The sequence below is a fragment of the Amborella trichopoda genome, chromosome 12, assembly GCF_054954075.1.
Source record: "Amborella trichopoda isolate Santa Cruz 75 chromosome 12, AtrichopodaSantaCruz75HAP2 v2.0, whole genome shotgun sequence".
In the NCBI taxonomy this organism is placed as follows: Eukaryota; Viridiplantae; Streptophyta; class Magnoliopsida; order Amborellales; family Amborellaceae; genus Amborella; species Amborella trichopoda.
In genome coordinates, this window is record NC_142347.1 from 33,541,958 (window position 1) to 33,569,060 (window position 27,103).

The 27,103-nt window shown below is 38.7% G+C and overlaps 2 protein-coding genes across 2 annotated transcripts in view; both read right to left on the minus strand.

The window, feature by feature from the left end:
- Positions 1 to 11,508: 11,508 nt before the first annotated feature.
- Positions 11,509 to 13,210, minus strand: LOC18430937 (putative xyloglucan 6-xylosyltransferase 5). Its single transcript, XM_006841077.4, has one exon. The coding sequence runs from the start codon at positions 13,087 to 13,089 to the stop codon at positions 11,764 to 11,766; it is 1,326 nt and encodes a 441-aa protein (XP_006841140.1). The 5' UTR covers positions 13,090 to 13,210; the 3' UTR covers positions 11,509 to 11,763.
- A 6,342-nt stretch (positions 13,211 to 19,552) lies between these two features.
- Positions 19,553 to 27,103, minus strand: part of ELO1 (Paxneb protein-like protein) — a 63,091-nt gene continuing 55,540 nt past the window's right edge. Inside the window, exons 6-8 of the mRNA XM_088853979.1 lie at positions 20,596 to 20,758; positions 20,426 to 20,517; positions 19,553 to 20,176 (exon numbers count right to left, since the gene is read on the minus strand). Of these exons, the coding sequence (XP_088710105.1) occupies positions 20,018 to 20,176; positions 20,426 to 20,517; positions 20,596 to 20,758 (414 nt within the window). The 3' untranslated portion in view covers positions 19,553 to 20,017. The remainder of the gene's footprint in view (positions 20,177 to 20,425; positions 20,518 to 20,595; positions 20,759 to 27,103) is intronic.

The following is a 27,103-nucleotide window of genomic DNA, read 5'->3' on the forward strand; positions in this document are numbered from 1 at the left end:
CTTCCGACGTAGCCTCTCATAAGAAGTATTACCGGAGACGAGAAAGATACTAGGCTTAAAACCCAAGTATCCCAGAGGATTTTAAAGTAGTGAAATCGTGGGTCTAGCCCATCGAGAAGTGACTACCGAAAGAGCCTCCTAAAAAGAGTAACCAAAGAGGAGAGAAAGAAAACTAGATAGCAAGGAAAAAAGAAAGAGGTGAGAGAGAAGAAGACCTCTCACAACCTAGACACTTGAAGGAGGATAGGAGGGATATCTGAGAGTCAAGCTCTCTAGGAAGTCACCACTCAAAGACCATAACTAAAGTGCCTAAGTCGGAGAAGAGAGAAAGAGAGATAGAGAGATAAGACATTAAGACAAGAGAAAAGAAGAGAAGAGAAAGATGAGAAAGAGAGGAGCGGGTCCTCTCACAAATCAGACACCTGAAAGGGGGGTAGGAGGACGATCTGAGAGCTGAGCTCTCTAAGAAGTCCTCACTTAAAGACCCTAACTAAGGTGTCTGAATCGAAGAAGAGAGAAGAAGAGGTGTGAAGAAAGGGTTTTAAAGGTTAATAAAGAGAGAGGGAGTGAGAAAGAAAAAGAGAGATGGAGTGAGAATGAGAGTGAGATAGAGAGAAATGAAGTGAGAGAAGGGGAGAGAGTTCACGGACCCGCTATAGGTCCGTGAGAGAGAAGATTAAGAGGGAGAGGGGAGATTCACATACCCACAACGGGTCTGTGAGAGAGAGAAGAGATGGGAGAAAGAAGAGAGGATGAGAGAGAGAGGGGAGGCTCACGGACCTGTTATGGGTTTATGAGAAAGAGGGGAGGAGAGATGGGGGGGGAGAGAGGAAAAGAGAGGAGGAACAGAAGGGAGAGGCACATGCTTGTGAGAGAAGGAAGATAGGAGAGATAGGAGAGAAGAGAGAGAGGGGAGGCATGGGCTTGCCGTGGGCCCGTGATGAGAGAGAAAAGGGGAGAGGAGAAAGAGGAGAGAAAGAGAGGTAATGGGCCTGCTGCGGGCCTGTATGAGAGAGAAAAGGGGGAGAGAAGAATACAGAGAGAAAAAGAAAGGTGACAGGCCCAAAATGAGCCTCTAAAGAGGAGGAGAGAGGTAAGAGGGGAGAGAGGGGAAGAGGGGTGACGGGCCACCGACAATATAGGTATGGTCTATGAATAGGTATGATGTATGGGTAGGAGTGGTGTATGGATAAGGGTGGTGTATGGGTAGAAGTAGTGTATGGATAAAAGTGGTGCATGGGTAGTGGTGTAGGGTGTAAGGTGTAATGAAGTTTGGAGTTTGGAAGTATGAGGTATGGAAGTAGGGAGTTTGGAAGTGTAGGGTGTGGGAGAGCGGTATGTGTAACGTATCCGCTCTTCCCTCTCTCAAGGGTAAAGGATTTTCAACAAGGCTCAAAGAACACCCTCTCTCTCTTAATTTCCACTCATTTCATTCCATTCATTCAACTTTAGGTTACAAAATGACTTATATAGGGCATTCATGAAACATGGGTGGATTCCCAAAATTCATCCAAATTGCTTAAAAATAGATAATTAAATGAATAAAATGAAAATCCCGTTTTTGTCCAAAATGACCAATTTGCCCCATGACACGTTTCACGAAATGACACAACCATCCCTCTTGGAGGGGCCTCATGCCATTGCTATACCTCAAGAGCTTTTTCGAATCCTTTCGGTGACAATTTGGACGATCAAACGCCGTAGAACTGCTGCTCACATCATCACAAGCATTTTGATGTGCATTAATTGGCTTGATTCAGAGTTTCGAAGCTGATCCCAAAATCCGGCCAAGTTCATTAACTTTTGAATTTTCGATCACTGATGCAGAACGATCCGTGTCAACTCGAGCCTTATTTTTTATCACAAATTGAAGAAGACTCTGTCACGATCGTTTTGCAATAAAAATCGTCTGATTTTGTTGTCGTTCAAGCATTTCCCAAATTGGGGAGATCGCCGAAAAATGGGATTCCAGCGACCGGAAAACGTGCCTTCTTTAACCTCAAAATTAAGTGTCTTTCAGTCTCTGATCGCGACCAAATTTGATATCAAATCGAAGCCCTCGGAAACACGTTCACAACGGACGGTCCGATGTTGGGGCTTCTAGATATGGCCTCTTGAACAATGGGATGTTTCTTTTTAAAAATCTGAAATTCATGTGTTTCGAAAATCAACTTCTCTCTAAAAATTCTCCCATCTCAGGCAACGTCATGAGGCATGCCATGTATCAAAACGAGCGGCTCGCCAAGATCTTAAACCTGTCCAAATTTGAGAGCTATTGGCCTTGCAACAAGCAACTTATGGCCATTACAAAATCATCCAGAAATTGAAAATCACACTTTCGATAAATAGAAACTGGTTCGCGAACGCTGCATCGGAATAGTGTAAAACCCAACCATTTATGGTAAGTTAGGCCCGGAATGATCCTTGAAGGCCTGAATGGGCCAAAAATTGGTATCTAGGGGTTTTTTGACGTTCCGGATCTAATGACGGTGGTCTGGTACTCATCTGAAATCTCGTTAGTAGGGTTGTAGTTATAAAGTCCATTTTCAACATGAAAGGAACTAGAATTGAGAACCAAGTTTCATCCTGATTGGCTTAGAACTTGTCAAATTACGACGAAACTTGACGAGTGTCTTTAGGGCATCCAAAGCTATCCTCTCATGCATTTTGAGGCCAATCTAACACTTTCGAATTTACCCAAAAATAGGCTTATTTTCTAAAGTGCTCACGTGGTCCACAGGTATTACCTGTGGGACTAGGTTGTGACTGGCTCCTTCTTTATTTGCCCCAGGGATACAAGTACGTCAAAAATACCATATAACAATTGTATTTACCAGTTATATTTTAAATTTAAAGTAAAAGCCATCTAGGGTGGCACAAGTAAAATAATGAAAACCTGCAACTACTAGAAGCATTCGAAGGAAGATTTCTACTCCAATTTCCTTTAGGAAGTGCACAACCATCATAGACATTGGACATTATATATGTTGAATTGATTTTTTTTCGATACTTTGAATTTATTTCTTTTTGAATCAAGATTTAATCCTCACTAGAAGATTCGATATATTTGGGAACGTCTAGCCACAATTAATGCGTTCAAGTTTCTAAAGATGTGTTGGATCGAGATTTCGAAATTAAAGAATCGAGTTTCATTGATTCCAATAAATGGTTTATAAACATGTGCTGAATCGAGATTCTGAAATTAAGGAATTGAGTTTCCTTGGTTCTGAAAAATGGTTTCTACATATGTGTTAAATCAGGATTCCAAAATTAAGGAATTGAGTTTCCTTGGTTCCGAAAAACTGTTTCCGTAGAGATTCCTTAACGGAAACGCATAATCGGGTTTCAGAACCGGAATTGAGAGGTCGGTGGAGACATTCCGGTAACTATGGAATGAATAAAGTTAGCAAATGAAAGCCCTTAGGACTCAAACTAAGTTGGAATACTTCTCAACCCTTAAAAAGGAAGAATTGTATTGGTTCTAAAGGTCTAGAGTCAGCTGGTTAAAAGCTGGGGACCACAATACAGGATTCTTCCACAAAATTGCCAACTGCCGCAAAAGAGACAATTCCATCTCCACTATTAAGGTTGGCAATCGTACGATGGACCAAGCAGCTGAGATTGAATCTGCCATCCTGTCGTTCTTCCAGACTCTATACTCGGCCCCTTCGGGACCTAGACCTAGAATGGGCAATCTGCTGTTCTAAACCCTTCCTGATCCTTGGCCACAATGGTTGGAACGCCCTTTCTATGAAACAAAGATCTTGGCGGCAATCGATGATCTGGGCAAAGACAGCCCCTGGCCCCAATGGCTTTCCCATTGCACCATTCAAGCTCCATTGGGACACTTTCAAGGTAGGTTTCCCGAGTGTTTTTGATGAATTCTTTCACCGTGGAATCCTTCACAAAGCCATCAATGCCACTTTTATCACTCTTGTCCCAAAGATTGAAGGGGCAGAGGAACTGAAGGATTTCTGACCAATTAGCTTGGTCAATTCTTCCTACAAGATTTTGGCTAAAGTTTTGGCCTCCATGCTGAAACAAGTTCTTCCCTTAGTCATCTCCCCATCCAGTCAGCGTTCATTAAAGATGGGTAAATCCTGGACGGGGCCCTGGTGGCACATGAGTGTTTGCACTTTAGACATCTGACCAAAAAACCAGGCCTTCTCTTCAAGATAGATTGGGAGAAGGCTTGTGACCACATTGACTAGTCAATCCTGGATGAAACCATGTCTAGAATGGGGTTTGGGATTCACTGGAGGAAGTGGATGAGGGGTTGTTACTCCAACCCTTACTTCTCCATTCTCATCAACTAATCCCTGAAGGGTTTCTTCCCTTCCTTTAGGGGACTCCGCCAAGGAGACCCCTTCCTTTTCGCCATCTCAGTGGACGTTTTTAGCTGTTCCATTAGCCGCTTGTACCAGGCAGGCCTTCTCTCCGGTTTCAAAAGTAGTGCATAAGGCCTGATCGGGTGTCACCTGCAATACACAAATGACACATTAGTATTCCTTGATGCAACACCGAAGGAAATAGATAATCTGAGATTGTTCCTCAAATTTTTGAGTATGCAATGGGGTTCAAAGTGAATATGGAAAAATCGGAAATGATTGGGGTAGCTCTCTCCAATCTAGATACCAGAGCACTTATCTCAAATTGGGACTACAAAGTGGAGGACATCCCTACCAGATACCTTGGTTTACCTCTGGTTTTGGGGAAGCTAAAGAAGAGACAATGGTCACACGTAATAAACAAAGTAGATAGGCGTTTGGCAAGCTAGAAAGGGAGGTACCTCTCCTTCGCAGAGCGGACCACGCTCATTAAAGCTACCCTGGCAACCGCTCTTGTCTACCTCATGTCCTTAATCCACATGCCTGTCTCAATAGCCAACCGCCTAGATCAATTGATGAGGATTTCCTCTGATCAGGAGAAGCTGAGTAAAAAAAATTTCACCTTATGTCATGGGATAAGGTCTGCCTTCCAAAACACCAGGGAGGACTTGGTATCAAGATTCTAAGGAAGCACATTTAGCTTTGTTAGGGAAATGGTGGTGGAGACTAACCACCCAGAACAACTCTCTCTAAGCCCAAGTCCTTCGCAGCAAATATAGAATCTCGACAGATTATTGGGTCCCCGAGGGGAGATCTCCAAGCAGGGCCTCAAGTACATGGACGTCCTTCTTGACATCCCTCTCCATGTTCAAGCAATTCATTCGTCTTCATCCTAGAGATATAACTAGAGTGAGCTTTTGGTCTGACCTTTGCTTCGGCCACACCCCACTAAGGGACCTCTTCCCCCTCCCTCTACTCTCTTGCCTCTAACAAATCTTCCACTGTTGCAAAGGAGATGGTTTCCTCCAATAATCGCAAGGTCTGGAACCCTCTTTCAGACGCCCCCTTTCAGAGGAGGAAACAATGCAATTCATTTCTCTTTCGGCTTCTCTTCATTCCACCTTCCTCGCTCTCTCAAGGAGGGACACCCTGGTGTGGATTCTCTCCCCCTATGGCTCATTCTCGGTGGCCTCCTCTTATAAAAGACTAATACAACCACCTACCCTCCCTCTCAACCCAATCTCAGTTCTCTCCGAAGTCTGGGCCACCATTGCACCTCCAAAAGTGCAGGCGATTGCTTGCTCCCAAAGAGCCCTCACCATAGACCAGCTACAAAGGAAAGGGATTCCTATCCCCAACAGGTGTGTTTTATGTCTTTGTGAGGAGGAAACGAACCCCCATATTTTCATTCATTGCAGCGTCGCTTTTGACCTCTGGAGTCAAATTATCTAGTTGTTTGGCTCATTTATTGCAATGTCGCTTTTGACCTCTGGAGTCAAATTATCCAGTTGTTTGGCCTCTCATGGGTCACCCCACCATCCATTTCGACTCTCATCTCTTCTTCTCTCGTATCTCATTGGCCAAAGGAGGGTAGAATCCTCTGAAGGGCTTCTATCGCAGAAACTATTTGGGTACTTTGGCTGGAAAGAAATTCCACGATCTTTCAAGGCCTCAAAAGCGAAGTTCCAGCCTTTGTCCACAAGGTTACTTTCTTAGTAATCTTTTGGGCCTCCAACCATAGGGGCCTTTGCCGGGGTTTTGGCAATTACTTTCCTATGGGAAACCTCAAATCCCATCGGGTCTCAAGAACCAACAACTGGCTGCCTCCACCGAAAGGCACCATCAAGCTAAATTTCAATAGATGCTCCCTGGGAAACCCAAGCCCAGCAAGAGCAGGAGGAGTCTTTCGAGATCACAGTGGCAATATTCTGACCACTTTCTCTGAGGAATTAGGCCATGCAGACTCTCAGTATGCTGAATCTATGGCACTATTGTTGGGACTAAAGAGATTCAACCACTCTTGGGGATCTCAGTTGGTCGTCAAGGGGGATGCCAAAAATATTATATCTTGGGCTGCTGGAAACGCCCCCCTCCTTGGTATCTCTCCTCAATTTTTGACAAAATTGTGCATACTTGCAGGGATATAGCCGTCTCTTGGATGCATATCTAGAGGACGTCGAACAAGTTCGCAGATCTTCTAGCCAAAGACAGTGCTCGGGGCCAAGCAGGTGCATAGTTTCTTGCTTTTGTTTTGTGTACATCTCTTGTAATCGGGCAAGTCTTATAAGCCCCAATTTTTTGTATAGGGTCACAGTGTAGTGACCTATTTTTTGAACGAGAGACCAGCCTGTGGGTACTCTCGAGACATTCTCTTGTACACCACTACTTTTCTATTAATACAAGCATTAACCTCATTTAAAAAAAGAATAGAAAAAGAAAGCCCTTAGACAAGTCCATCAAAGCTGACCAGGGTTCCCAGATCAATCAAGTGGCATGAGAAAGGAGAAAACGGACCAAGCAATGGCAATTAAAGTAGACAATGTCATATCTGGTGGACTCAGGTGCATTGGAGCCCAAGAAGTCAAAATGCAAAAACTAGAAGCAAGAATCTTGAATGGTTTATGGATCTATCATTTAATGGGGAGCACCTGCAGCTAATGTCTCCAAGTAGTTGCAGAATTTACATTTCAATTTTATTGAATTTATTAATTTATTAATAGTAATTAGTAAATAAAAATAATTAGTAATTAAAGCTCTTATATGAGAAGAAAATTCTCTCATTTTGACTTGGGCTCGCCTTTTCCATAACAAAAAAAATGTATTAATTCAATTCATTAAAAATATGTCTACTTTTTCTCTTTAGTCTCCGTGATTTCTAATTTAATTGTGGACAATGTCATGGCTGGTGGACTCAGGTGCATTGGAGCCCAGGAAGTCAAAATGCAAAAACTAGAAGCAAGAATCTTGAATGGTTTATGGATCTATTATATAATGGGAAGCACTTGCAGCTAATGTCTCCAAGTAGTTGCAGAATTTACATCAATTCCAAATTCCGCACTTACAGAAGGGACTCATATTTTCCAATCTTAGGGGGTCCTCGTGAATAATATGGCCCAAAGGATGCAAGCAGGCTAAACTTAGTTCCCTCAATTGAAACTAGAGTTGACGTCTGAAAGCAGATTACGAATAGCACACAGAGCTTTGACACAAGGGATGAGGGCAGGCCAATTGTAGCCCCATGGGTTGGCAGTTGGAGGAACAGAGGAAAGATGTTTCCTCTGAAATATATTCCTGTGTATTAGTAAAAAAAGAAACACGGTTATATGTAAATGAAAAACGTGAAATCAAGTTTGATTGGAAGAAAGTGAACCCATGTATTCATGTTCATTTGATTTGTTTAACAAGGAAGGGCACTACAAGACCCAGGACCAATGTCCTGCCTTCATTTGATCATTTCATAAAAAAGGATACTAATTGTTTCTTGGAAACACTGGTAATAATGACAGTGATCATGGAATATTACTTCTAAGATCCCAATTGAAATGCAACTTTGTATCACACTACAGAACTCATCTCTCCACGAAAATTAACATTTTCCATGATGGAGAGGGAAGGGGAGCCACTGAGAATAGATTCTCTCAGCAAGATAGATAAAAGAACTGCAATAAAAAGGAATTAATTACATAATAGTTGATAAAAGCAAATAGTGGTAGCAGATCATCAACTAGAACTTGCTGACTTCTTGACTGCTGCAAAGTAATATTCTCTCTTTGACTACAAGGATATAGAAGGAAACATTGATGACCAGGGAAATAAACAATGGAAACACTTATGATCAGAGAAATAACCATATCAAAAAGAAAAAAAAAAAAGAAGATTAGGGAAGCTAGATGCGGTGGCCAAAGAGGAGTTTAGTCTTATCTCACATTGTTTTTTATGCCTCAAAGAAGTGTTGAGGACACCATGATGTTTCAAGACACATTTCTCATGGTGTCTTTGGGCATGGTGCATCAAGCAGAACATAGCAATCTTTCTCAGAGTGGATCTCCTACTCTCGATGCACAAGGAAAATATATCTTGGTGTGAGTGAAGCTAAAGAGTCGTGTTGCCTCACTCAGAGTAACTCCGATTTACTATGAGAATTTTGTATGTGCAGCCCATTGACAGTACATACTCCCAAGATCATAGTGCTACAATGGGATTCCCCATGCATTCCCCACCTGGTTTTTTTAAGCAAAGTATGGCTGGAAGATATAATTATGGAGATAGTTTATGATGAAAATGGGCTCGATCCACTGATACAGTTGCAAAATGAAGGCCACTTGGCAACAGGGCTCCAGTTTGTTTAAGAGATTCCGTGTAATAAAAGCCACCTCAGGAAGTCACTACAAAATGATGGTGAGTGCAACAGAGAACATCCAACATCTAGTGGATGGGATGGGTTTGCTAGTCGGCATTTGCGATTGTGCAGGGCTCTTTCATGGATTGTAGTAGGCCAGTTTGGACTTGACTAGAGTTGGACTAATTACTTTTCAGTCTTCAGATAGGGTGGAGGACAGTAAACTATTCGATCAAGAGATTAGTTCTAAAAGAAGAGCAAGGAATATCCAACTTTAGATTCATGGGGAGGCAGGATCAAGTATAACTTCGGCATTTTCCATTGTAATTCAAATAGGAGGGAGTCTTAAGATGAGTTTGCATAGTGACAACCTGTCGAATGGTTTGAGCATCTTTTGTGTTCAAGGGGTATGTTCCTGCAATTTGTGAAATAAAATGAATTTTGTTTTACAGGGCTGCTAATCTTGTACAACCTCCTTGGCGATTGGCATCCATTTACGAACTCATCACTCTCATTTGCAGAGACCTATCGCCAGTGACCTTCACACACATCCTTAGAGATGCCAACTCTGTGGCAGACGACCTTGCTAAGGGAGGAGCCCAAAGCACCTTTCCCTCTCTTGAGTTTTTACTTCAGGTATGCTAAAAATTTTCCTTTTAGTCTCAGCCCCACTCTCTCTCTTAGACTCTATCTCTTCCCTAAGCCCCTTCTACTTCTCTCTACGCCCTCCTGTTTGCCTTCTCTCCCAGCCTTACTTCCTCTCTCTCACAGTAGACTTCTCATCCCTACACTTCTCCGTTCTCCCCTGCCACTCTCAAAGGAAAAAAAAAAAGGGGGGAGGGGAAAGAAAAGAAAAAAGAGTGACGAGGAAAAGATGGAAAAAAAAAAAAGAAGGCATTGGAAAAATTTGGAAAAAAAAAAGAGAGAACAAAATACATATATATTAACCTTGCCGGACTGTTTTTCGTTTTCCCTCTATTGCCTCTACCTAAGGTCCCTCCGCTATATTCCCATCTTTTGGTTTCTTTCCCCCATAGTGTAACTTTTCCTTCTAGTCTCTTCCCCCTCCCCCCCAATTCTTCTCTTATCCTTCTCTTTTCAGGGCTTATTTCTTCCCCTGGCCTAACCCCCGCTCTTCCCCTCTTTTCCTCTGATCTTTAGCTAGCTCGTAAGGGAGAACTACAATAACGCGAGGGACAGACGACACCGCAGCTCTTTCCCTGCATCATCTCTCGGCATGGCAGCTCGTGACTGCAGTGTTTGGTCAGCTCAAGGCATTCCAGCTCCTGAGGACCAGTTGTGGACCCAGTAATCTCTTTCCACCCCGACTGGCCACGCCTTCTACTACCTTTTCTCTCTCGGCCCTGAAGCTTGTGTGCGCACAGTTAGGACAGCTGGATAGCTCCTGAGGAATAGTCAAGGACCCAGCATCCTCCTTCCACCCCGACTGGACATGCATATTTTTTCTTTAGTTTCTTACCCCCTTCTCCATAGTAATCATCTTCATTCTTTTGGTATTCCCTTTTACCCTTTAGGCCTTCCTTCTCTCTTCTTCCTAATGTATTATTTGCACCAGTTTTGTGGGTTGCCGTTTTTTCCTCTTTTTTTTTGAGTTTTTTTAGTTTCTTGCTTTCTCGTCTTCTCCCCCCGTGTTCTGAGCACCCATCTTGTGCGTGTCGATTGGCCACATCTTGTGGATCTATGTTCTTTTTGTTTATTTCAACAAAGTTAACCCCATTCAAAAAAAAAAAAAAAATTGCTTTCATATTTTTAAGCAAAAGGCATTGTTGCACTCTACAATTTACCAAAAATATTAAGAAGTTGCACATTACAAATCTTACAAAGCCCAAACTGCAGCCCCCCCTCCCTCGGTCCTTCCCTCCCAGTTGATTATCCAACGCTGAAATTAATAATGTACACTCAACAACTTCTATCAGTCTGAGAGATGGCACAAACCGTGGAAAGAACAATTACATCAACAACATAAATAATGTAAAAAACTCGTGAGAACTGACATTTAAAGGTCATTTCTCCAAGTTCCATTCTACCCAGCCTGTTATTTTTGGAGTCTCAGCTACTAGGAGTAGATCCAACCCAAAAAATAAAATTTCTAAATGACGAAACACTTATCTTTTTATTATTTAAAAGTGATTTTCCGGCATTACAGGATGCTATCAATCTCAAAAGGCCATGTATAAATAATACAATTCAGTTTTGATATGCATATGCTGGGCCCTTGTAACAAATAACCAATGATATCAAGAACCATAAGTCCCTTTACTTACCACTTATCCAATTAAATATTCTCTCCCCACCTTGTTATTTATGGCTGCCTATATGTGAATGCATCTGGTACATGGAGGAGATACTCAAACTTGTGGTGCGGTTAATGATGATTTTATTTTATTTTATTTTTTTGGTGAAGTACCTTTTCTGTATTGAATGTTTAAAGATGTAGAAAATTATGTATGAGAGTGGTTAGACCAAGAACCAGTCTTTTGTACAAAAAGGGGACAGTTATAGAAATATAATCGAGTTCTTTTAAAAATGATCAAATAACAGAGTAAGAAATTAAGAGAAGAAATCCATAGTCCAACAATAAATTCGGTTTCTTTTCTTTTTTGAATGTTAATAACTTGAGGTTATCAACATTGGTAACGAGCAAAACAGAGCTGAGTATGTTTTTACAAGACCCAAACTACAAAACCTAATTGTAAAGAACATATAAATGCCCACCAAATATTTCTCAACTTGTATTACTGATATTCAACATGTCATCGTGAATAAGTGTACTGCCAGGAGACAATATCGCTTGGGATGAACAATCCAACCACAATAAAATGAACTCAGAGAAAAAATGATTAGATTTCTCTTGCTGAGCAATAACAGTTACAGGATCATTTGACTGATCAATACACAAGAAATTCTCGAGATGCTACAAATTTGAAAGCTGCCTACAACAGAAATTTTTATACCTGCAGATACATAGATAGAAGATAGACATACAAATCGTATCAAACACAAAGGAGACAACATGCCAGACCCTCTGTCCATTCATGTCGACTATGAAGGTAAAAAAATAAAAAATCCCAAACCTCATTGGTTTTGCGACCCAGTAATTGTGGGATGCCTTAGGTTAAGTGGGTCCTTGACCTCCAAAGGTGACGCACTCTCATTCCTGATCCTTTTGATCTTGGCCGATGAGAGGGCCCTGTGAGCAAAGCCATATATCTGAAGAATCTGATTATCGGCAAAATTGAAGGCCCTCTCCATGCTACTCATACACTTCTCCACAGGGTAATCCCCATAGCTACCGCAAGGCTTGCACCCAACGAAATGTGTCACAAACGGCCATCGGTCGTCGCCCAAACCAGGATGATACTTGTCCATCATCTCCTCATACCTGTCCACCAGCCCCGCCCAGTAACCGTGGAGATAATAGGACTCTTCCAAAAACACCTTCCCTGCCCACTCATCCTTCTTCGATATGAGTAAGTATATGAGAGCAGATTGATCGTCGGCCTCAAAAGCAGGGCGCCCCTTCAAATTGGCGGTCAGGATCTTCCCGGCCTCATCCCTGATCACACCCTTGGGCCCCATGGGGGCCCAGGCATCAAGGAGATCGAGGGACCACTGGCAGTTGCGAAAGAGAAAACTCCCGGTGTTAAGCCCGATCCATGACTTCTGGTTGAAGACAAGATCCTTGTAGCCGTGGAGGACGAAGTTGTAGTCGTTGTAGCGAGAGAGAGGGATCTCAAAGGCCATGTCCGTGAACATGGCATCACTGTCCATCCACCAGATCCACTCCACTTCCGGATGCGAGAGCATCAGCCGTCGGATGAGGGGCAGCTTGGCCCAGTAGCCAGCGAGCTCTCTGTCGAGATGGGCCATGTTGTACACGATCTCGATCCCATGCAACCGGCAGTAGTCGATCTTGTTCTTCGCAGCCTTGAGCAGATAGTGATCCCCGATGGGGTTATCGCAGGGATTGGGCTGCGACCCAGTCACCAGGAGAATCCTCGGCCTGCCACCGGCCAAGAAATTGGGAAATTCCGGGTGCTCATTGAGCCACGCCTTGCGCTTCTGATCCCAATCTAAGATCTTGGGGCCAAGGGTGTATGTTATGTTAGGGTTGATCTCAGCAGCATCTTCCTCGAGGTCAGCAGTAGATCTGATCTCCTCCAGAATGCGATTCGTCTCCTCAATTATGTTCTGGCTCGTCTCAGCATCTCCGCCTCCGCCCCCCAAGTTGCCGACTCCGATGGTTCCTCTGAGGACAAGGATGGTCACAAAACCACAGAGGATAGTGATCTTTAGGTTGTTGAACGTCTTCTGGATCTGCCGCAACCTCGAGCCGCCCACCTGACCTCGACCCCCACCCCTCATGGTTGGGAGCCCTCCTCTCTTCGAACTCTCCCCCATTCTCGTTCTTCAGCTCATCACTGGAGAAGAAGAGCCACCAAATGACCGAGATCGAGATACGCCGACGAGCAAGCCACTACTGGTAGTGTACTGCTGCTACCAATTGCCCTAGACCCACCTTAGTAGAACCCCCGCTCTTTGCGGCTCTCTGTTCTTTTTAATGTAAGGAAGGAAGAAGGAAAGGGGTTTTCAGATGTACATCTACACTTCACCGTCAAATAAATTTCGGTGACAGGAACCCAACGGTTGACTTTTTACCTCTTTGTTTAACCTAAAACGCGGGTGTTCGGGCATTTGGGCTGGCGCTGCATTCGCCCTTGGTTTATTCAAATATTTAACGACGGCACTCACTGTGCGTAAACGCGAACCGGACGCGCTTTAACACGGCCGATTCAGCTGTTTTTAGGTGGTCAAAAAATAAAATTGTTAAATTTTTTTTATTAAAATACAAAAAATGATTAAAATGAAACACTTTCAATTGAAATTCAAAATTAATGAAAAAAAATAGATTTTAACTAATCGATTTGTGCCTATGTATGAAATTTTTTGAAAAAAATAGAAAAATATAAAAATGAGTGTTAATTACTAAAATAATTTTTAATCTTTTACCATAATGTAAAGAATGTTGAAAAATACATTATAAACTAAATATTTTATTTTTGAGAATTTATATATATATTTTTGAACTTTTTTTTAAAATACTTGTATATCACCAAAAACAGAACCGATTAGTTCCAATCCAATCGAGTGGTTAGCGGTTCGATCGCACGGTTTTTCAAACAGGGGACCGGCACCTATATTGACAATCGGAATTATAATTCTGTATATGTTTTTCGTGAATCCATAGTTGATTTCATGTGTATCATATATCATGGGAAAATGGTCGTACGCCGGGACGTATTCCTTTATTTGCCCCATGCGGCATAAAACGTCCATCTTTTTTACATAGAGTATGGATGCAAATGGAAAGGGTTAAAACCAGTAATCTAAATATTTTTTTGTAAAATTATATATATTTTTTAATTTATCTTTTTACATATGGATGATATCCACATAATCGGGTCCAAAAAATCCATCTAAAAAATGAACGTTTAAGAGGGGACTCCTTTCTATGTGAGTCCTGGGACTCTTAGAAACAATGTCCCAAATTTTTATGATCTTTTTGTTTAGGAAGAGTATAAAGTGAGACCATTTATCTTGGAGAAGGTTTCTATGAGTACATGTAGAAATCAGTCACCTCTTCAAAATCTGTTTTTTGAGATGGTTTTTTGAACTTAATTTGTAAGGACATGTAATCTCTAACATGGAAATCATGAATATGAAAAATAAATAAATTTTTAAAATTAAAAATAATAATTATATTAAAAAAAAATTGGATTGTTAGTTTCAATTGTTTTTAGATTGACCAACTATTTGCATCCATCCTTAAGATGGATGTTTTATACCTCGGGAATTGTAAATATAGAAATGTGATCTTCACCGCATGAAACAATTTTCTTTTATCTTTGGAACAAGGTGGTCACAATTAATCTTGATCGTTGGATGTGACATTTGGTGACTGTATTTATTTTATTGACCAAGCTCAAACTTTAAATAAATTTTCTCGAATTTTTGAGACGTATCCAACATATCACATTTCACATGGGATGGTTGTAAGTAATTGTGATATCATTGTATCAAAGGTAAAATGTCTCATTATGCAATCTTTTCTGTTTAGTTTTCTTATTTTTACAAATCCTAAGGCGGCATGATGCCCCTGATATGAGATCCCCTAATTTATGGGGTGATGGTGGGCCCGTTTGGTTCGCTGGAAATAGGACTCTTGGAGTCATATTTTTATGGAAACAGCCCCTAGTGACATGTTTGGTTTTTTCTAAAAATGGAATTGACATTTTTGTGGGACGTGTTGTATCCTCATTTTAAGCCAAATTTTAGGATATTAGGCGGAATTGACATTTTTGAGAAATCAAAAGTTAAGTGCACACATCCTAATCTTACTATTGTTATTATTAGTATTACTATTATTACTGTTATTATTATTACTGTCAATATTATTATTTAACATATTTATTATTGAAATAATGATCATATAAATATATTTTTATTGTAATACTATGTTATTGTCTTTTATATATATATATATATATATATATATATATATATATATATATATATATATATAAAAGGCTTCTGTTAGCCAATGGGCTCACAAGAAAAAAAAGAGCCCAATGGTCTAGATTGAATCTGGGCCGATCTAACGACCACGGATGCCCGATAGTATTTTAATTTTACTTTTTTTTCTACAAATTCAAATCACTTGAAATTGTATACGTGTGTTGATTAAAAATAGATGAATATTCAAAAAATCTTTTACATGAAAAAAATGACAAAAATACCCCCTGTAAATTTTTGGGGGTATTTTTGTCATTTTAAATTTTATGGATTATTATTTTTTATATATTTTTATTAGGTGCGGCTTGATGAGAATAACATTCACCTAAATTTTCAAGTGATTTGGATCTGTAGAAAAAAAAATTAAACTTTAAACACTCTCAGCCGTCTGATCGACTCAGATTCAATCTAGACCATTGGGCTTATACTATTCTGTGAGCTAGTGAGCTCACCCTATCATCTTCCTATATATATAGAGGAAAAAGTTTATATAATGATGCTACCTTATAATGTAGAACTACATATGCCCCTTGAAAACCCATCAGAAGAGGTAGTTTTAATGTTGAGAATCGCTTTGATTGATCATCTCGACATTGAGATGTATGACTATGAAAAATAAAAAGATTTTAAGTCTAAAAAATAGTGCGTTTTACAACATATTATCTACACCGCCCATTTTCAAGATTTTCATATGTTTATAGATCTACTTGATTTTAACCATTTTTTCAATTTAAAATTTTATAATTAGATATAAAAATAGATTTTGAGATAATCCTAAGAACATTTACATCAAAATTATATACCATAATAAAATTTGAAGGTGCACGTTACCTCTACACCTATGGATGCATCTATATGCCAACTGCGCCCATATATATATATATATATATATATATATATATATAAAAGATACTACAAAACATTTATAGGCGAAAATGAACAGTAATTTTGCCTATCCTCATTACTATCCAAATTAGAATGATCTGAAATTTGGAGCGTATGTTCATAAAAAATAAGAGAATCTACGGGAAATATCAAAAAAAATATTTTACATGAAATAAATTGACAAAAGTACCCCTGAAAAAGTTTCAGGGGTATTTTGGTTATTTTTTTCCCGAATTATTTTTTTAATATTTTTATTATGTGCATCTCACTAAGATGTACATTTTTTATTAGGCGCACTTCACTAAGATGTATACGTACTCCAAATTTCATATCATTCCGATTTGTAAAAAAGAAAGAAAATGAAAAATGAAACACTACCAGACAATCGTAACCATGCAATGAACTTTAGATGGTGATGAGGGCAGGCGAAATCACTGTTCATTTTCGCCTATAGGCGTTGTGAAGACTTTTCCTATATATATATATATATATATATATATATATATATATATATATATATATATATATATATATATATATATATATATATATATATATATATATATATATATATATCAATAAAATATATTATATACTTGTTATTGCCGATCCTAATTAATTGAGATGACTTAGATGATGATGATGATAATTATTAGAATTATAATATTATATTTTAAGGTTATATGATAATAATATATTATAATAATATTATTATAATATAATAATAAGTAATAATAAAAAAATAATATTAGGGAAAATTACAAAAATACACCCTAAAGGACTATCTATGCAACTTACCCCTACCCCAATATTTTCTCTCACTTTTTTCCTCCAAACAACCTTTCCTCGCAATTAACTCAAAAGTAGCATGAAATAAGACTAAACTACCATTGTTTGTTTTCACATGGCCTTCTCTATCTTGTTTTACACGTGCTTCGACATTCTGAATGTGCACTCCGGCAATGCAGGTCTGAGCCGCAGCGTTCCGGCATTATGAGAACTCGCTCCGGTAGTGCAAAGATGCGCTCCAGCATTCCGCTCCGACAATGAAGTCTCTAGAGCCACAGCGCTCCTGCAATGGAGGACCGCACTTCGGCAGTATAAACAAACGTTCTGACATTCTTAATGTATGCTCTGGCAATACAGGTCTGAGCCACAACGCCCCACATTATGAGAACGCGCTCCGGCAGTGCAAAGACGCATTTCGGGAATGCAAAGATGCACTCCAGCAGTATGCTACTTGGGACCCACGAATTGAATTTGGTTTTTATGGGAAGGGCATTTCTGTCCAAAAAATAACAACTTTTTACCTTGGGGGGTTTTTGGGAGGAAATGTTGTTTTGGGGAAAAAAGTGAGAGAAAAGATTGGGGTGGGTAAGTTGCATAGATAGTCCATTTAGAGTGTTTTTTGTAATGTTTTCATAATATTAGATTATTCAAACAATAATATAATATTATTACTATAATAATACTATAATATCATAGTAATACTAATAAAACAATATTACATTATTATTGAATAATAACATAATTACTATAATAATATAATAATATAATAATATTATATTAATATTAATAAAATAATATTATATTATTATTTATTAATATAATTATGATGTTAATGTTTGAATGCACATGTTTTGTGAAATGTAATGTTTGAATTATGGATATTATATTTGAATTTGTTGAAAAAAAGCTTCAATTTTTACCTCAATTTTGTTGTTAGATATCATATGACAAACTCGGCATTTTGAAATGTCCCCATTTGTTTCTCACTTAGACAAACACTAAAAGACCTGAACGATTCTTAAGTACAATAATTACAATATTGAGAATGATTATTTTTAAAAAATAATGGTACAATAAAAAAATCTGAATTTACTGAAGGTACATCTTCCAGGCAATCCAAACAGTGAAGATGCATCTTCTAGGTCTATGCCAGATACTATCCAAACAGTATACATTGATCTTTTAGGAAGTGCTAATTTCATGAGATTACCAATTCAAGAAAAAGTACCGTCATATAGTTTTGTTATGGGCCTGTCAGGTGTTCCATATATCAAACCGCATCATGTTTAGATTTTTTTTGTATGTATTACAAATATACTTATTTGAAAATCTATTTTTATCTAATTATGAAATTTTAAACTCTAAAAATAGTTAAAATCAAGTAGATCTATAAATATATGAAAATCTTGAAAATGAATGGTCTAGATGATATGTTACAAGATGCACAATTTCCGAGACTCAAAATCTTTTTTTTTGATATTCATACATCTCATTGTCGAGATGATCAGTTAAAGGATTTTTCAACATTAAAACAACTTTGTTCGAAGGATTTTTTAGGTGCATCTTTAATTCTACATTTTATGATTGCAACATTATTTAAATTTTTTCCATATGTAATTCTTTAATTCCATTAAATAATTACGGTCGGTGAGTAAATTATCCTTGACATGGGAGTATTTTAGCGCTTTAAACTGGATCGAACCACCACTACCTGTCTCGGTCAAGATCAGAAAGATAGGCGATCTGGATCAATAAATCAGATAAAACAAATCTCATGATTAAAAACTGTTGATAAAAGTAGAAAATGGGGCAAATCCGATCCAAATGACAGGTTTTGAATCTCTCATTTATATTTCACTAAAATGAACAATCCTAAATTGGATCGGGAGGTGGGCGACACTGCCGCGAGGAACCCAAAGTTGCCCTACTCTCCTTATTTATTTTTGTTTTAAACTTTTTTGTCATCTGTAGGTCAATTTAACTGAAAATCACCTCAGTTGGACTGAGAGAACATCGACTCCTCGCAATTCAGATTTTGATTTTTAAATCATTAATTTCCCTTAAAAGAAAACGGATGCGCTAACGCACAACACTAGGCTAGTCGGTGCTTCTTACTAGAAAACGGACGCGTGTCAATCCACAGGATCGAAGTCTCTAGCAAAACTCAAGATGGATTTCTCCTTTAAATCACTATATCGCTGATGGATCCCCTCGAACCCCTCCCACAACATGAACCATATGCGATTTGCCGAGTTATGCTCGTTTGCTTTAATTTGTTTCTCGATCCAATTTATTACTTCGAGAACCAACCTAGGGCGTGTTTGCTTCATTGAAGCCATGGCTTCCAAAACTGTAGCACATCTTCCGTTTGTTTGTAGAAAGTACATTGTTTTGGAAGCCACTAGGAAAACTTTAATTGGACATTTTTTTTAGAAGCCATTGCTCTTATGTTCAACCCATGGAAGCAGCAGCTTCTACAGCATGTGGAACAAGAATCTTTGGCAGTACCCTTTTCCACCAAAACAAACATGTCCTAACCCATCATTTATGTCAAGAGGAAAAACAAGATGAAACGAGGAATCATGCCAGCCTAGCCAAACAAAATGAACGAGCCAAGTTAAAAATACCAGAACTCGTTAAAAATAATGGGTGTGCCATTCCTGAGCTCAAGTTAAAAAATATTTGAGCTAACAAATTGTCTCATTGTATATTTTTCCAGATATATAAATAGCAACTCTTAGCTTTCCCAACAATATGAAATTTCTGTACAAGAAAAAAAAGCTATTGTTTGTACATTACAATATGCAAGTACGGAAAAGAGCTGACAATACCATACCCCAACATGGATGGTGTGCCATACACCACGGGTATTATCCAACACTCCATTCTTGATGGCAAATGGTGGGGATTTCATTGAGACTCCTGATAAATGATATTTACCTGGGCACAGATACTCTACACCGTCGATATTCAGGAAAGGACGGCAGATGTCCCTGTGGTTTATAGAACACCAGATGTGGTCTATGGTTTTACTTCCTGTGTATAGTTCCCCTTCAATTTTTTCAATCTGCCCAAAGAGCTATCAAAAATCAAGTAAACGTGCACTGGAAGATCCAGAACAACCTCCTAAAGAACCTCCACCAGAGGCATCAACAGGAGCTTGATTTAACCGCTCCAAAACCAGGGTCTTCCTGCGAATGACCTTCAATGAATATGTAGTTGCTTCCAGGATAACAGGAACCTGCACCAACCATAAATTATCCAAATTTTAAAAGGTTCTCATAATTCATTTGTCACCAACTCTTTTTCGTCGATGGAAATCGAGTGAAATAGAAATTCTTCGATCTAAACCAAACCCATATTACTTTAACAGGGTAACTAATCCATATTTATTATTTGAAAATTAGAAATTTCTTTAAAGGGAACAAGAGAGAATCAAGATACCACACAGAAACACACAAACAACTTGGATTTTGTATTAAAAAAATACCTGAGAATTTAGGCGACCGACTTTGTGAATGTGCAGAAGGCCGAACATGTCTTGATAATCAGTAAGAAGTTTTGCCATTTCCTTATCATCATCTGAATCGCATGTAAACTGGTTTCAGAAAGACATTAAGTGAATGCAAACAAACATGTGAATGCGATAGCATTACACACCAGGAATAGTTCTGAGGGATAGCAATGTGTCTGCCAAGTGCTGCCACCTCATGCAGACGGAAGAGGATGATACAACAGAAGGTGTGAAAGTGATCATGGCAACTGCATTTGAGGATCTTAACATGCTTCGTAGCGATTTGATAAAGAACAGCATGTCCCAGTCCTACAACAGAGACAACGTCATAAATAATGTCATTTTCCATTAACATTTGCTTTGAGATTCTTGTGCAGTCACGAAATGGTAAATTTTTATTTTTGCATTAAAAATTGGAATCATAGCCAAATATAGTGAAATATTCTTAAATTTGCATTATAAATTAGAAACATAGCCAAAAACACATTAGAAATTTTCAAATTTGTATTATAAATTAGAAAGCCACGAAGAGCCAAAAATATATTATCATCACAAAATAGCAACCCCTTAACAAAAACAAAACACTCATGAATTTTCATAAAAAATGTAAGGCCAAACTTCAAAATTAATAATAACAAAATGATAAAAACACATAACACAATATTTACAATAAATATGAAATCTTAAACATAAACAATTAAATTTACCAACCTTTCAAAAACCAATCTAGGTAGATTTGAATCAGTCAATTTCGGTTGCCAAAAGCTCTCTTTTGCAACCACTTTAATCCCTAGAAAATTCCAAGTAGAATGCCTTTGTATTTCGCAAGAAATTGAAAACTTCGAATTCGATCCTTAAAATCGATTTTGAGCTAAAAAGTAGTTTTTTAGGGAACAAATTGAGCTCTCTAGGCCCTTTTTTTTGGGGGGGTTTGGTAGTGGGCAAAATGCCCCCCAAATACTATTTCCCCCTTTTACATGGGGCAAATTACATTTTTTGGCCTTTTGGAGAGGGCAATTTTCGCCCTGGCCAAAAGGGCTCCAGGCGGGCACCTAGGCAGTGCCATGGGCGACAAGTCGGTCAGCCATGGTCCCTACTGCAAAGGCCCAGTGCGGGGCGGTGAGGCCTCCCCATCACCTAGGTGGTTTGTGCAGGCATGTGTGGAGCCGACTTTTTGAACTATCTAAGAGATCAATGAGATTTCAAATCCTCAGTTACAAACACATATTTCTCCAAAAATTAGTACAAAGGATAAACCAGAAAGATAACCAATAAGTGTTCGAATTGTCGTTCCTTGAACTATCTTGCTGACTTAACAATCTTGCAAAGAAAGCAAATGCAATTCAAAAGTTGCACGAGTGGAAAATCTCTAGGCCCGCATTGCGCAGTGTATAATTTGAGAAAGGAAATGCTTGATGATTTGAAAGCGGCAATCTTATGGGTTATATGTTTTATATGTGGTGCACATATGTAACAGAAAATCCGCAGACGTTTACCAATGCAGATATATATCCTAAGGTGGGAGTATCCTAATATATAAAAATAATACATGGAAAATATAAAGGAAATTATAAGATATCCCCGTATCCCCCCTAAAAATTCAGTATTATAAACACCTATTTTATTTGCCTCGGGCAGCATCCTAATTTCCTAATAACTTCATCTACCCCCTTATGCACAACTTCACACCTTTCACCTTCTACTTCTTTTTATAAAATTCTCCCAAGAATATCCCAATGCAATCAATATCTTAAGCTCTAAAACCGCTCGAATCATAAAACCAGTATTGGGAATTTTTGTTGTAAACCTCGCCAACTACTCATAAGTCACCGGAATTTACACTAATCATCAACAAAAAGTTCATAGATTAATGAGCAATTGGCGAGGTTCATAGCAAAAACTCTAAGCACATCATCATCATAATCAGAGCATTTTCCCAACTATTTAAGGTCAGCTACACGAATACTGGTCTGCCATTCTGCTGTATCAAGGGTCATACGCTCAATAAGGCCATAAGTCCCCATATATTTTCTCACTACTTCCAATCATATCTTTTGGGGCCCACCCCCTGCCCTTTCAGAGCCTCCACTTGAACCAACTCGCACCTCTTAACAGGTTTTGTACTAGGTCTACACTGCACATTTCCAGCCCATCTAAGTTTATTTTCTTTCATCTTTTCGACTATCAGAGCCATACCTAAGTTCTCTCGAATGTATTCATTTTGAATTCTATCCCTTCTTGTCTTGCCAATCATCCATCTCAACATCCTCATCTAAACTACACTCATCCTATGGGTATGTTGTTTCTTGACCACTGAACATTCTGCCCCATAAAGAAAAGCCAGTCTCACAACTTCCCTATGGAACTTCTCCTTCAGCTTCATTGTTATGCAGCAATCACACAAAACTCTAATTGCACATCTTCACTTCGCCCATCCAGCTTTTATTGTATGTGCGACATCTTCCTCAATCTCTCCATTTTCTTGGATTATCGACCCAAGATATCGAAAGTGCGCTCTTTTTGGTATTTATTGGCTGTCAATCTTAACTACTTCCTCGTCTCAAATCTTATTATTACTAAACTTGCATTCCATATATTTTGTTTTAGTCCGGTTAATTTTAAGACTTTTAGATTCTAGAGGATCCCTTAAGAGATTCTAACGTTGTGCTGATGCCGCTTCGGGTCTCATCCATCAAAATTATGTCATCCGCGAACAACATACACCACAGTACCTCATCTTGTAGATGTCTAGTTAAGTTGTCCATAATTAAAACAAAGAGGTATGGGCTCACTGCTGACCCCTAATGTAAACCTATTATCATTGAAAACTCACTCGTCTCTCCAATAGTTGTTCTAACTACTCATGAAATTTTTAATGTAGCGGAGAATTTAAAGAAAGAAATAAACAAAACTGAGAATCTGATTAAATAATGGTGGGAGCTAACAAGTCAAACTTCTTCTAGTATAATCAAGACTCAAAATAAATAACATTCAACGCTAATTCTATATCCACTACAAGGATCCCAATTTATAATAAGGACCCGATTCCTATGCGGCCCAGCCCGTATATGTCGAAATGCGGGCCTCCTCCTAATAAATCTATTTTCGAGATGGATTTTATGACTTACTTTTTGAAGACATGTAATCTCTAATATGAAGATCATGAATATGAAAAATAAATAAATTTTAAAAACAAAAAATAACAATTCTAGTAAGAAAACATTTGGACCGTTAATTTCCATTGTTTTTAGATGGAACACCTACTTGCATCCATCTTTAAGATGGATGCTTTACACTTTCTAGACCGCATATGTAGAAATGCGGTCCAGCCCACATGAAACAATTTTCGTTATAATAAAAGACCTTACTTAGAACCCAATAAATCCTATTTCAAAATGAATTAGAAGTAGCAATTCAAACCAAATCCATAATGACACTTTTACCCCTAATAAAACAAAGAATTCCATAACCACTCTAACTATTTTTCCATACATCCCCTAAAATCCTAAAAAACTAAAAGAACGAAAAGGAAAAATTTCGTATAGAACCCTAATTCCTCGTATTATTTCATGGTAGACCCGCCTTCCTTTTTCTTTCAAGCGGTACAAGAAAACCCCTAAAGATTTCACTATACCCCCTCATCTCTTATCTCCCTTTTTTATTGACTTTTGATCATAAAAATTAGCCCCAACAAATCGTTTTATACCATTTCAACCCAAAAACTTTTTTAATTGGTGGAAAGGGAAAAAGAGGGTTAAAAACGTTTTTGGGATGAAATGGTATAAAAAGATTTGTTGGGGCTAATTTTTATAGTCAAAAGTCAATAAAAGAGGGAGATAAGAGATGAGGGGGTATGGTGAAATCCTTATGGATTTTCTTATGCCGCTTGAAAGAAAAACGGAAAGAGGGTCTACCATGAAATAATATGAGGAATTTGGGTCCTATACGAAATTTTCCCAAAAAAAAAACATAAAATCGCTTAAAAACTAGAAAAGTAACACTATAGAGTCTTAAAAATACATACCTAAAATTTAAATAAAAATTAAAAAATAAGCGTCATCTTGCCTTGCATCAAACTCCCTTGGTTGGGGAAAACTCATCGAGTTTTGAAGTGTGCTGAAATGAATTTGTTGCCAAGCCCACGATTCAACCTTCTTCCTTGTTGGCTCCAATAGTCTAGGTGGTAAAAAGAATCCTCAAGAAAAGGATCTTGATATGTAAATTGAAAATTGGATACCAAGTCTTCTTCCTTGTTACCTTCGACATCCTCAACAACTTCCTTTCTCTTTGAATTTAGGGCCAAGGTTATTGGGTTAAAGATCCATCATGACTCATCTACGCCAAATTGATTCCAATGTGCTCTAATCCCCTAGAATATTCCTTTGCAACTTTAAGAATCCTGAACAAGCTTGAAAACCCATCAACCCTCATTTTAAGTATACACCTCATTGAACACGTTGTATGCAAAGTCCATACCCCTTCAATTCGCACCAAAAGTGTTACCCAAGACTTTCATAACAAACCCTGAAGTTTCCTAGTTCCCTTCACCATCACCATACACCTCATTGAACACTTCATATGCAGTGTCCGTAACCCTTGAATTCGCAAAAAAACTCTCGCCCAAGACTTTCATAAAAATCCTTGATGTTTATTAGTTCTCTACGCCATCACCATACACCTCATTAAACACATTATATGCAGAGTCCATACTGTCGATTCTGCACAAAACTCTCACCCCAAACTCTCGTAACAAACCATCACCATGGCCATCGTCTTCTTCCCATAGAGTTTCCTTGTTCACCTTGCCATCCAAGGTTTCATCATCATTTTCAAGAAGTAATCTCTCCTTATTATCTCCAAGAGAAATGTCCTAATTTCCTCAACTTCTTTCAAAGGTTCATCATCTAAAATCAGAACACCTACAATCGATCAAACCAACTACAGGATCAAAGAAGGGTGATTTAAACTGAAAATTGGATGACCTACCTACAATCGAAGTATCCTCATGCGCTCTAAGTTGAAGATATGATCTTTTTCTTCCTCATTATAGATAGGTTTAAATATGCATTAGTCATGAGAAGGATTTTTTGTTCCTCCAGTGGTTGTGAAGCAAAGCTTCATCCATTTCATGGTTATGGAAAGACTTCCATCCGCGCAATGAAATATGTAGGATTCATATCTAACTTTGTCTTGAACAAATAATAAACATCAATCAAAGGGGGTTGGAAGCACCTTGGGCATCAAATCCTCGAATCTCCTTCGATTTGAACATCTTTGAAGTATCCACATGCCAGTTCCTCAATTTCCCTTTTCAGATCATTGAGATCCTCCCATGTAACTTTGTCACCACCATGACCATGGATTCAACCTCTTCTAACAGCCATCATGCAAACTTGCAGTAGATCCTCAGGTGCTTTAGGAACATGCTTTGATAACAGTAATGAAATGGAAAATTTACAATAGGAAAGTAAAGAACTGAAATTGTGATCGAAAATAATGATAGACTTCTTAGCTTTCTGGTTTAACCAATTCTAATTGAATTAGATGTCATAATTGCAGGAGTCCTTGAAGGCCCAGCGTCATTCATGAATCCTCCCATATGAGCATCAAACCCACTACATCGCTTCGCCCGGTTGGCCTCCAAGACTCCACTCCAAGCCTTCAAGGTGATGAAGCTCTACCCTAACTAACCATATTAGATCCCTTGGGTCATGACTTGTTTCAACTACTACTCAAGAAGGTTGACACATGCCCGAATTTCAGCCAAGACACCACCAGCCATAGTCACCCAACTATGCTCTGATACTAATGGTCATAAGGGCTCATTTTCCACTTAGCCAAAATGTGAAGTCCAAGCCAAAGTGAAGCCTGTGAGGTGAGCTCTCCACAAGCACACTTAAAAGGAATGAAGCAAAAAGGTACAAATTTTATAGGAAAGGGCAGTACCTGCTCAAGGGTCCGAGCAAAAGCTTCATATAGTCCCGAGTATGCACCCTCATTTATGTGGCCACCACCTGTTGTGGCAGTTACACTAGCCCCACGCCCCACCATCAATGGCTACCCACAGGGTTCATTTGTTTTATGAAAGAAAGAGAGGTGTTAAGGGTTTGGTCAATCCACTCCACGGGCCATTATTACATATGCATGCCAATTCAAATATACATGGTCATTACACGGTTGTTCATGCCAACCAACAGCCACACATGTGCACTCACAATCTCTCACAAGGCCCATGGCTATTACACGAGCCTATGTTTGGGCCGGGTACACAACTTGAATTTAAATTCTTCTCTTAACTAGAGAGCATAGAAAGCCTCACCAACAGACATCTTTACAAAGCATTTCACTTGAGAAAAAAATCACTACCCCTCAATGGATCAAATAGTCCACCTTAGCATTTTAGGGGTGAGGCCAATGTTCAAGAAGGCGGAGGCAGACAGCCTGCATAATGGGGGAGCCCCACATAATGGGGGGGCCCAGACCCTTGCGGATTTTTGGACCCCCTTGTTTTTTAATATAGGATATCATTTTTTTTTAATAACATGGTCTTATAGTTTTATGTATATAATTTATTGTTCAGAACTACAGATCAAACTTACACATACACGACTTTAAAATGTGAATAAAATAATTAAAAGTAGGCATTAAAAGAAT